Genomic DNA, 12,384 nt, shown 5'->3' on the forward strand with positions numbered 1-12,384 from the left:
ATCATCCTTATATCACCGAATTCACGACGAGTATGTAATATGTATGTTGCAGTAAAGTAACAACGGGGCAATGCAAGGATTCCTATAAGAAAAGCATGCAAAATATGTGCTGTGCTGTTATTTTAGCAAACAATATACTAAATGTCATCAGCAGAAGCAGTAGAATTTTCATCCAGCCAAACCCCATTTTCCTTCCATCCCTGGTGCTCTAATAATGCAATAGATAAGATAACCTACATTTATTTACCACAAATATTACTAACCTACTATAAAATGTAGCCGGTCGGAAATTCTGAGGATGAGACGAGGCCATCACGACGAGCCTAATGAGATTGGGATGAGGTTTTAGCAGTAATGCTGACATTTGGAAATCCGTCTCTCGGATGACAAAAGATGATGACTTTTCCTTTTATAAATACCTTCGTCTCCTCATCATCGCCATCAACGCCGCACCAGCCTTATGCAAATTTCGACCTGGAAAAATTTGGCTGATTCGGACGCTAAATTCTTACGAAATAAATCTACTGGCTCCATCCATTTCTGGCGATTTAATCGACTCGAATGCCAAATAGCAAAAATGAGAAAAGATGAGACAACGAAATACATGAGACCCATAATTGTGTTGCCCCATCACTGGGGCAATCTCAAATATTCAATTTGCATTGGGCCACATTTTATACTTCAACAGCTTGCATACATCACACAACGTTTTTGAAATTCGCGAAAAGGGTGTGTGAAATACCTCTAAATTTTGCATCATTTTAAAGAAATACATAATATTTAACGACGAATAGCATATTATTCCTTCATTCACAGCCTAGGATTTCAAAATTCTGCCATGGACCATCAAAACCAGACCATTAAAATCATCACGAACACGGGAAACCCGGCGTCGCTGAAACCTCTTATCGCTGCATCTTTGTATGGATTTAAGGTCGCTTTGGAAAGTGTGAGTGGTGAGTGAGTCCATGGGATATTAAAATTATGCTTCTGTTAATTGTTTATATTTATAAGCCTGATGGTGGTGATTATTATATTTTAGTTTCACCTGATGGAAAGCAACGTCCACGTCTTCCCGTTCTTGTGGCGAATGAAAAGACAAAACTGTTTGACACAAATGTGATGGTGACCTACTTACTCGAGTTGGCAGGCATTCCTCATCCCAGTGCAAACCTTTTAAATCTTCTCAATTTTGAAGCACATTCACTCTTTGTAAGTGACTCGCGTTACTTTACCTTCATATCAAAGATTATGCTAATATAATATTGCTTTTTGACAGCCTCTTGTTCTTTCCTACTTGTTGGAAAAGGCAGACACTGATTTTGGCGTGGGGAAAGAATTGCTAAATGTATTGGTCGAGCTGGAACGAAGATTGAAAGGGGAAAGCTTCTTTTCTGGAAATGTATGTAGATATATGCAATTCACAACTAAAATTATGATATTAGATGATTGGCTGCTAATAATCTTCGTGCTATAATTTTTAAATTATATATTCCAGGTTAAGCCAGATATTGAAGATGCTATTGTGTGGGCAACTCTTTATCCATTATTCTCGGCAAATGATAAAATTACCAAAAAGTGTCCTTTGTTACTGAAGTGGTACATTCTCGTAGAGTCAGCAGATTTGACTAAGGTAATGTTATTATTTAGGCCCCATAAAATTTGTTGGTTTAATTGACGCATTTGTTAAAATTTTCTGTAGGCAGCAGTAAATCTTCTCCAACCAGTTTCCGGAAGAGAAGCTGCAAAACAAATTCTAGTTTGTAATCCTACTGCGTCCATTTCCTTGTATGGCGAAAAGATTAAGATGGAAAAATTGGTTCGTTAAAATGAAATGTAATTGTTGATGCATATTTTTCAATGTTTGATTAATTTTGACGAAAAATATCGTAGAAACTGGACGATCTCCCGGGTGGTGATGCTACCTCGACAGCTGTATCGTCAGAGGAAATTCAACTGGCTCGAGAATCTTGGGTTAGACCCACCCCAACTAGCGCTGTCAAGTCGAAGCGAGCCGGTCGAATGTATGTAGGAATCATTGTTTGTGGTGTAGATGAAAGCAATTAACATATTAATATAAAAATATCTCACACAGCTTGCCACTGGCTGGACAGAAAAATTATTTCATTACATCTGCTCTTCCTTATGTTAACAATGTTCCCCACTTGGGAACAATAATAGGATGCGTATTGTCCGCTGATGTTTTCGCTAGGTATTATTGTAATTAATTAATATTTTCTTGCTTTTGATTTTTGAGAATTATTTATTACTATATAATTTTTATGGATGATAATGGGCAGATATTGTCGAATCCGTGGTCGTAACACGCTTTATATATGTGGAACTGACGAGTATGGAACTGCAACTGAGACCAAAGCCTTAGAAGAAAATTTAACACCGCAGCAAATTTGTGACAAGTATCACAAATTACACAAAGAAATCTATGACTGGTTTGACATCTCCTTTGACTACTTTGGAAGGACGACGACCAAGGAACAAACTGAGTAATTGGTCTTACAATTTATAATTTGTCGTTGGTGAATATTCTGAATATTCAATGTTCCCTGGGCTGTTCTTGATTTAGAGTTGGACAAGAAATCTTTCTGAAATTATGGAACAATGGATTTCTGAAGGAAATGGTTGTCCAACAACTTTTCTGCAATCCATGCAAGCGATTCTTATCTGACCGTTTCGTCGAAGGAACTTGTCCCGCTTGTGCCTATGAGGATGCTCGTGGCGATCAATGCGACAAGTGTGGGAGACTCACAAATTCTATTGAGCTGAAGAATCCTCGGTGCAAAGTTTGTGGGTCGAAAGATGTCACCACAAAAAATAGTGATCAAGTAATTAAAAATCTTATTAATTGAAACAATAATTATTACAGTTGATTTCTTTGTACATGTATCAATTTACGAATTTTAGGTATTCTTAGATTTGCCGAAATTAGAAGAGAAAGTTGGTCTTGAAGAATGGTTGAACCGTTCTAGTGAGGAATGGACTTCGAATGCAAGGCATATAGCCAAGAGCTGGATACGTGAAGGTCTCAAGGAACGTTGCATCACTCGAGACTTGAAATGGGGAACACCTGTTCCGATTGAAAAGTATAAAGATAAGGTATGATGCATATGGATGTCGTATACATCTCCTAAACAAAATTTACACAATTGATAATTTATAGAGTCGCTATCTGAATGAATGCAGGTGTTTTACGTGTGGTTTGATGCGCCAATCGGCTACATCAGCATGACCAAGTGTTATACGAAGGACTATTGGAAGGCATGGTGGATGAACCCGGACCCCGAGATTGACATTGAGTACTATCAATTCATGGCCAAGGACAACGTTCCATTCCATTCCATCCTGTTCCCAGCTTCTCTACGCGGAACGAAGGATCCCTGGACCCTCGTTCGCCACATCATGGCAACCGAGTATCTCAACTACGAGGACGGCAAGTTCTCCAAGAGTCGAGGCGTGGGAGTCTTTGGAAATGATGCGATACAAACGGGTGAGTCCAAGTTTTACTTTCATGCTCACCAATGGCATCAGCATAGTCAGTAGGTCAGGTAGGTCTGAGATCATTAATACAGAGTGAGTCGAGAGGAGCAGTGGAGGTAAGGTAGGACAAGCATGAGTTGGGTGAGGGTCAGATTGTCAGAAGAACCAAATTTATTGATTATTGTGACGGGGACGACGAGACGAGCTAAATTGGGAAGCGAAGGTCACCACGTGTGTACAAATAAATGTATGAGCATGAGGAAGAAGAGATCAACAGGAGGAAAGTTAGGCTCACACACAATTAGAAATTAGAATGCAACTCTAATTTGTGTCTAGTGTGTCACTGACTCGTATTATGTATGTACAAGTGGCAGTGTCATGATGACGATAAAATATGAAAGTCTGTATGCTATTAGTCATTGAATCCTACTGCCACCCGAGAAAATTGTATCGCTCTTTGAATTTGCGTATACATTTAGGTGGTGGCATTCGCACAATTCATACATAGAACAGAGTTGATAATGTGGTCTGATTCGGGTTGAAGGAAGCATTGCTATCAGTTAACTCCTTTGGTGGAAGAGTTTATTTGTCGACAACGACGAAGAGGAATATGCCAATAGTTGTGGTGGCAGGGAGGAAAGACTGAGGAGGAAGGAACTGGTGGTTATAGTTGTTGCGTGGGGCCATGGCTGATCCCACCACCCATCCCACCCATCCCTCGCTTCGAGTGTGGAGAATGTGGGTCATCGCTGGGAGAATGTAGGCTAGCAGCGTCCTTGCTCTTGGTTTCGTGGACGAGTGTGACCCAGATTGAGAGAGAAAGCCTTGACTCTGGCCGTGAAAACCCTGTGCACTGACCTTGGGCTCATTTCCAACCACCTCAACCCTTTCCCTCTCTCTCGTCCCACCATGCTCACTCCTCACTAGGTTGAGGTTCAGCCAGCTCATCTCTCTCCAACGAGCACATAACCAGCAACAAGGCTGCAGAGACGAGTCCACTTTCAATGTCACCACATCTTCATGTACATTATGCATCCACGCTCCATCACGTTCCGCACAACGGAGGGATCTTTTCTGGAGGAGTGAACTGAACCACCCAAAAGTTGAGAAACGACATTTTCCTATGTCGAAAACATGGACTGAATGGATCCATATCTCACAACAGTCACACAACGCCCACTTAATATGAGCAAGTTGTTGAATAATAGTAAAGCCAACCTGTTGGAAATGTTTTGCTCCACATTTCACGGAATGGCTACCTTCCTCTCCTTTGTTCAGGCCAATGTATACTTATTCTGACCCACTTGCTCCACTGCTCTTGTCCTCGGATGAAGCATAACCTCCAGTCGAGTCAAATGTTGATGCGGATTCACCTCCATTTTCAACTAATGGACTGATTTTGCAGCATTCCAATTTCATGAACTTGAATGAATTGACAGGATTTTTGGCTGATTGACTTGTGCACCATGAAACTAACTAACTGCAGCTCTCTTGTTGTGATGATTTTTTTTTGCAGGAATACCAGCCGACATTTGGAGATTTTATTTGATCTTTGTTCGACCTGAGAATCAAGATTCGGCCTTTTCATGGGATGACTTTATGCTAAAAAATAACAGCGAACTGCTGAATAATCTGGGCAATTTTATTAATAGGTGCGATGACCAGTTAATTATTTCTGCTATTTTTTAAATGTTTGATGTGCAAAATTTAACTATATAAATCTTGATTGGTTTTGTATTTCAGATCTTTGACATTTTTAGCCAAGTTTTTTAACAGTAAAATTCCACCCATGAATTTAAATGACGACGACTTCCGCGTTGTTGCAGAAATCAATAAAGAAGTCTCCGAGTATGTGAATTTTCTAGAAACGTGCAAGTTGAAGGATGGACTTCGTAAAATATTGGCAGTGTCCAGAATTGGCAACGTCTATTTCCAAACACAACAACCATGGACTCTCAACAAGAATGACCAAGAGTAGGAGGACAATTTATATTTATTTTATTCTTTTATGCGTCAAGAAATAATCGACTGTGACAATGCTATAATAATTCATCTGTTTCCCCAGTCTGGAGAGATGTGGAACCATATGCGGTTTAGGGGCTCAAATCGTATTCCTTCTTATGACACTTATGGAACCATTCCTTCCTGGTGTAAGTCGCCAAATTAGAGAACAACTGAACGTTCCAAAACCCATATTTTCGAAACAACTCGTTCCATTCCTGAGTGTCGGACATGAATTGGGAAAGGTGAGTGAGCGACGACAAGATAATTAATTAACTAATCTCAAATTTAAATGATTCAATGAAAAAATTATTTTTTTCTCAGGTTTCTCCACTCTTCCAAAAATTGGATGCTGACTTTATTGCCGGCCTTCGGAAAAAGTACGTTGGGCAGCAGCAGCCAGTTGAAGCTTCCCCAAAAAAAGGGACCGCAAAGGCTGCACCTGCGGACTCACCTTTAAAACCGGAATCAAATGGAGTCCCTGGATCTGTAAGATGTCCACATTCTAAATAATCATCTGTGATGCATACTATGTGTTTATTATCCATTTTATCATCACGTATTTACAGCCTGAAGAAATTGCCGCTTTGGAAGCAGCAATTGCCTTACAGGTATATACACATTGGCCCCGTTTACACATGGTCCTTGCAGCATAATGACTGACACTCAGCATCGTTCTGTTACTTTCTTCACAGGGGGGCGTAGTTCGAGATTTGAAAGCGGCCAAAGCAGATAAAGCCGCATTACAACCAGAAATAGAGAAACTACTCAAGCTAAAATCAGACCTGAGTGTTAAACAAGGTGTTGACCCCAAGGCGGCTGCGGCTCCAGCGGCGTCATCTAAATCAAAAGGGAAGTCAAAGAAAAAGTGATAAAGGAACCAGTGAAGCAACCACCACCTGTTAAATCAATATTATTTATTGTTTAGAGTACATACCCAATGTCCATTTCATCCTTTTGTTGTTATTATTGAGTTCAAACAAACATTAGTATTATTATTCAACAGGGTGTGATTTCGCAAATAAATACAAATGAATGAATGAATGGGTTATTTGCACAGTAAATAATTCAACATTATGGGCCTATGGCTCAGGAGATCAATGATCTTTAACCTGGTTTTTTGATGCACTATGCAAATACCTTAAAAATATTTCCGGTGTAAATTCAAATGAGTCTCTTCAATTATTTTTTGCTATTGTTGCATTTAATTGTTAACTTATTTTTCATACATAACTCAAGTTCATAATCCAGGGAGAAAAACCTTATTTCTTTTTAAAATTTGTAATTCAGTTGACAGAAAATTTTGTGTTTGTAAATAATTTGTACGCACAACCTAAGTTGTATTGGAAATTACAAGACAACGAGTGAGAAGTACGTATACGGTTGCAGTAAATACGCATCTCTTCAATTACAACAAACGATTAAAATGCTGCCATTGACGAGTCCATGTCCACACTTTCCACGGCCCCACACATTCCTGGATCTGCTCCACCCTCATCTTGTGAATAACGGGTTCCACCCCCCGCCGCCGCCGCGCCCTGCTTGGCCTTCACTCTGACCCAGTGGACGAAACCGTAGATGACGACGAGGACGAGAAGCAGGAGCAGGATCCCCACCCCCGCGTAAACATAAGGATAGTAGCAACCTTCCTCGTCAATCCCAAACTCGGGGGAAAATCCACAGTCGATTTTGCCGTCACAGAAGAGGGATGCTGGAATGCACGCTGGAGATTCTCCCATTAAGGAGCATGGTCGCAATGTCTGAAGTCCACCGACCTCCTTCCCCGGACAGGCTTTGGGAAATTGACTCTGTTAGCACTATACTTTGTTCTCGGAAATTGTGCATACATGATTGTTCTACACAAATATCTACATACACCACTGTACGTACTTACACGTGTATCCCGTGAAGACAATTTCGGCCCCAATTGTGTTCAGCTCGGCATATTCTTCACGAGACGAGGCTGAGTCGACATGGACTTTGAGCTTGATGCTCCCTCGAGGAGTGAAGTAGGTTCGCTGGTGGAGACCTTGTGGGTTTGGATCTCGGTCCCCACGGGGAAGTCTCCCACACAGTTTGGGCGATGGGGCTGAAGACCCCTTCTTCCCTTCCGCAAAGAACTAAAGACATACGCATCTCCTAATTCAGCTACAGTTATCAGTACTTAAAAAAAGCTATCTGCTTAGCTGTAAGGAACCTGAATGTAGTCCCTGCATCCATCTGGTGAGAGTGGGTTTGTTCGAAAATTGAGACTTTGGACAATGGCCATGATGCCGTAGTAGGCGTACTCTGGGGCTTTGATGATAAACTCGATGGGCTCAGCTTGCATGCTCACATTGATTGAACTCGTCGCCCATGGGTCACCCTTGGCCAGGACCAGTTGGACAGAGTAGCTGAACTTCCCCTCCAGGTAAATGTAGCGCCTCGTGTATTCTGGGATGTAGAATGCTGCAATTTTAAAAAAAAACCTAATACTGCTGCCACCAACAAGAATTGTTTGGCAGTCACACCGTGGACAGCACCACTTACTCATGTACTTTTTGCTGATCAAGGGGACCACTTCCTGCGGAGCTTGGCTGGCTAATATTATCACAAGAACGAGGAGAAAACTTGTGTCGCCTGACCCCTTCATTGATTAAATAGATGTTGAAAAGATGCCCAGCAATATAAATGCTCAAGAGAATCATCACTCGTTTATGTATTCAGGATAGTTTTTCCCGTTTCGCTCGAAAGTGAAACTGATGATTCTGGGCCGGAAATACGAGGACCAAAGTCTATACACACAAACAAATCCCAGAAGCTCATAATTATGCATTCGAGATCATTAACAACGTTCTCCCATCTTTCAATACGAATCATTCCAAAATAACATGCGCATTCCACTCCGTTTGGCAACTGAAACAGACACCGATGATCGAAACGAGAAAAGATTTGAGTCGTACTTATATCCTGAAAGAAAAAAATCGCCATTTGGAGATGCTGTAGACTTTTGTGCGCTCATATTCTCCCGTTGATTGACAGGCATCACTTATAATGATCATCAAGCTCATACACAATAATTAACACTGTTCTCGTCTATTCCCCACCAATTCGGCAGATTAAATAAGAAAATCTAAAAATAGCTTTATTTCCAGTTTCATAAATTAAATTAAACAAGGGCATAAAGTAAAATTATCACAAATTTATGGAATAACCTAAACACAGCTACCATCAAAGATGGGTACCATACTTGTACACTCAACATTGTCAACCCACCCACACATTTGAACACAGCACGAGTGTAAAACTACTCATAAAAAATTGTCACTCTGTTCGTTTACACATTTGCATCACTTCTTTGCACGCGTTGTTGAGATCAAAATGGATTAAAGAAGGTACAAACTGCTACTACTCCTTTCCCGTTTGCTAAAATTTGTACTCCAGCCACGGTGAACCCTGACCTCTTCGTAGGACGGGGGTCGTTCATGTTCCACGGATAACCTGGTGAACGTAAAAAATAGAGCATGTCATTTTCATTTTGCTAAATATGATTAGACGAGGTTCGAGTAATAAGTAATTCTACTTACGCGGTGTAGACGGGTCTTGAGGAGTCGTCCAGCAGACAGTCCTCGTACGTGGGCGCAGGGTCCGTCTCCGCATCGTAGTAAACTGAAGAGTCAGTCGTCGAAGAGACGCCACTCTTGTCCTCTATCGACGTAGGGAGGGCGTGATGCGTGGCTCTTGCTACTAGCAGTCCTCTGCCCCCACCTCTTGGTCCAGTCCTCCTGCCGCCCTGCGTCTTCACCAGGATAAGCACAAACATGACGATGACGACAAACAGGCCCGTGTTGGCAGTGTTGCTATACTTCCAAATGAGGAAACTGAGTTGGCGTTGCTGCTTTAATCTGGCCGTGTCGTCCTCATCCTCCAGAGTGATGTAGGGATCATAGGGCAATTTGTTGGGGAGTTGTAAAAGCTCGCCTCCTTCTGCACTTTGGTCAAGATCTTCTGGCTGCACGAGGTGGATTGCGGGAACGTCTTTCACATCGCAATCCTGCTCATCCAGTCCAAGCTCGTGAGGGAACCCGCAGTTGATGACGCCATCACAGAAGAAATCAGCCGAAATGCACGAGAAGGTGTCGAGCATGGAGCAGGGGCGGAGGAGACCATTTCCAAAGGGGTAATCTTCCTCGGGACACTTGGTGAATGGGGTGAAGCTCACGTTGAAGTTGGTAATGTTCCTGTCGAGAGGGGAGATACGATTCTTTTCCGTCAGCACGTAGTCCAGCTCCAGAAAACCCGACTTATCCACGTAACTAGGACGTGGGGTCAGGATGGACGAGTCAGGAGTGAGCTCCACGTTGCCGCAAATGCTCTTCGTTTCAGAGGACCCCTCCACTTGAGACATCTGCACAGTTCAAAATTAGGTCACCCACGTGTTTCGATGCAAGTTGAAGATACAAAACTCCAGAGAAGAGTTGTGTATCTGCTGCGAAATGTGTATAAGCGATAAAAAATGATAAAAGTGCACCTTGATGGAGTCGAGACATCCGATGGGATTTATAATATCTTGCAAATTCATCTCTTGGACGACGGCCATAATCCCAAAGCCAGAATCAGCCTTGAGAATGATGGAGCCATTCTTTGCTCTGAAGACGTAAAATGAGTCCGAGGTTTGTTCGAAAAGGCGGAGGCTCGTAATTAGCATGGCATTGGAAAGGTGGAACTCTAAAATACACGACAAGAAATATGCATATTATTGTTTTGTGGTAATATTTAATCAGCCAGGCGTAAGCCATTCATTCGAAGGCACTCCAGATTTTCCAACATTTTGTCATTTACTTAACATTGAGATCTATTACAATTATGTAGTTACTGCGCACCAAAAGTCAAGTAGTGAGGAAAATGCATAGCAATTAGTATATGGCTCTTTTTTATGATAATTGATAAGTGGCTTAACTGACATCTACCCTCTTCCCCTCGCCCTGCATCGTATAAATTTATGATCAGGCGAGTCAACTGGAATCGCCTAGAACAATGGGTTTCGTATTTATCACCGTATTTATCATGGCATTATCCGCTCGCGTCGGTTTGCCAATGGCGGATCGAGGTCGTGCCCTGTCTGACAAACATGTATTCGCAGAATTGTGTTTATTCCGATAAAACATTTGCCCTCAATCAATTGACAAGAGAACATTAAGCACACGGACGTGGGTGATAACGTGATATGATAAGCTAATGCTGACATAAGTACACGACACTACACACGTAAATAAAGTAATTACTGCTCATGAGTGGTGCACATGGCTGATTTAATTTGAAGCCGAGTTTTATTCATTCAGATAAAAAAATGAGAATTAGCATACGTTATCAAATTCATGAAACACCTATTGAACCCGAAGGAACAAAGGCCGCCGCTATTGATCTCGTTGGATAACTGCAGTACAGGCACATGACTTATCTCCATTTGCAGTTTTTTCTAAGTATTTTACAAATATGATTTTACTGCATACGTGTTCACACTAATTTAAATTTTCAATGTCAATTCCGAAAAAATAACAATTTCTTCTATCTAATACACTTTCTACATAAATGTCACTGAAAAAAAATCTGGAAATGGAAATATTTTAGTTGGAAATTTGTGCAGCCAGGGCGTGCAAATATGAATAAGTTGTAAAACTCACCGAAATTTTCCCCCTCGGCATCTCCTACTCCACATCCTAGCACGAAAAGAGCGACCAGACCAAAATAGATTTGAAATCTCATTTTTAAGGGATAATTTGTAAACTATGTTTCCAATATAACTTTTCTATTTCCACTGCAAATGACCGTTTCTGACAGGAGCGGTTAACACCAATGACACGTGCTCATGGTTATGTACGTAATAATTTCGCAGCTACCAAGAATTTTCACACCAACGGCTACATAAGTTTGTCGTATTGCTGTTTGAACACTGATTCTGTAATTCATTCGACCTGCACATTTTTCCCGTGTCATGAAAAAATGGACAATGAGAGTTGTTGAGATTGTGGGTTATATACAGCCTCAATCGCCATTATCTCTCTCATACTTATCATCCGCCCTCTCACATCGTTTTATACCTCATTTTCACAGAGAAGCGTTGTGTATGTAATATAATATTTACCTGGAGCAAATATATGCATGGATCAAAAACTGGCAGTTAACTAGTTCATGGGATAACAGTCGTTAATGTTATATCAAATTTACTCGAGACGGCTTTTCCGTGTAACTTACGGTGGTGCGTAAAGTTGCACCGAAAGTAATTCATCACCAAGAAATGATGGGTAAACATTTGAACACTCATTGTTAAATATTACGTGTTCCAGGCAGACCCCATTTTATCCTGAAAGGATGACTGCATACGCTAATAAAAATGATACATGAATCAATAAATGAGTCGTTGACCACAAGTTGACCACTCAAATAATTACTCTCCTGACATCCGTACATACATATTTTGGTTTATACGCAAGTATGCATGTGAACAATGTTCTACTTACTGGGCCCACTGTAACTGTAAGTGGCTGTTTTCTTCGAAACCGACAGAGATAATGAAAATCTGATGATTGCATTGGATTCCCCGTGCGATTTTGCATAAGTACCATAAATCAGTTTTTTACTATTTGCAATGCAAATTCGCATGGAAAATGTTGAATGGAAGCGGGCGGCGAAAATTTTTCATTACAAAAATGGGGAGAGAAATGGCGAATTTTAAAAGTGTGGCAGGAATCGAACGAGCCGTATAATTTAGCCCAACAGACTATAAAGACGTTCATGGGGACGGGGTGGACTAACAACAGTCGAAGAAAAAATTTTTGAAATCCTACAAGGACCACACCCATCATGAAGGCGCTGAAGGATGGAATCCGAAGAAATTCACGAAATTCC

At 41.2% G+C, this 12,384-nt stretch overlaps 3 protein-coding genes across 4 annotated transcripts; 1 reads left to right on the plus strand and 2 right to left on the minus strand.

Annotated features, from left to right (window-relative positions):
* Positions 1–617: 617 nt before the first annotated feature.
* On the plus strand, positions 618–6,540 carry LOC110851604 (methionine--tRNA ligase, cytoplasmic). 2 transcript variants are annotated; one of them, XM_022099458.2, is made up of 18 exons: positions 618–729; positions 795–956; positions 1,043–1,212; positions 1,280–1,402; positions 1,499–1,633; positions 1,703–1,819; positions 1,894–2,024; positions 2,096–2,212; positions 2,301–2,504; positions 2,585–2,843; positions 2,923–3,114; positions 3,202–3,505; positions 5,012–5,147; positions 5,239–5,469; positions 5,561–5,741; positions 5,821–5,985; positions 6,066–6,107; positions 6,192–6,540. In XM_022099458.2, the coding sequence occupies exons 2-18, from the start codon at positions 839–841 to the stop codon at positions 6,366–6,368; spliced, it is 2,802 nt and encodes a 933-aa protein (XP_021955150.1). In that variant the 5' UTR covers positions 618–729; positions 795–838; the 3' UTR covers positions 6,369–6,540. The 2 variants fall into 2 exon arrangements, with proteins under 2 accessions (XP_021955150.1, XP_035710004.1); XM_035854111.1 differs by having other exon boundaries at positions 642–729; positions 817–956.
* A 138-nt stretch (positions 6,541–6,678) lies between these two features.
* On the minus strand, positions 6,679–8,264 carry LOC110851606. Its single transcript, XM_022099460.2, has 4 exons — positions 8,026–8,264; positions 7,694–7,944; positions 7,391–7,616; positions 6,679–7,288 (listed from the first exon to the last, which is right to left on the minus strand). Exons 1-4 carry the CDS (start codon positions 8,126–8,128, stop codon positions 6,918–6,920), a joined length of 951 nt encoding a protein of 316 aa, XP_021955152.1. The 5' UTR covers positions 8,129–8,264; the 3' UTR covers positions 6,679–6,917.
* Positions 8,265–8,585: 321 nt separating this feature from the next.
* Positions 8,586–11,527, minus strand: LOC110851605. The gene is made up of 4 exons (XM_022099459.2): positions 11,160–11,527; positions 10,007–10,203; positions 9,063–9,883; positions 8,586–8,976 (listed from the first exon to the last, which is right to left on the minus strand). Exons 1-4 carry the CDS (start codon positions 11,239–11,241, stop codon positions 8,862–8,864), a joined length of 1,215 nt encoding a protein of 404 aa, XP_021955151.1. The 5' UTR covers positions 11,242–11,527; the 3' UTR covers positions 8,586–8,861.
* Positions 11,528–12,384: the final 857 nt, after the last annotated feature.

Source organism: Folsomia candida, unplaced genomic scaffold, assembly GCF_002217175.1.
Source record: "Folsomia candida strain VU population unplaced genomic scaffold, ASM221717v1 Fcan01_Sc007, whole genome shotgun sequence".
Taxonomy (NCBI): Eukaryota; Metazoa; Arthropoda; class Collembola; order Entomobryomorpha; family Isotomidae; genus Folsomia; species Folsomia candida.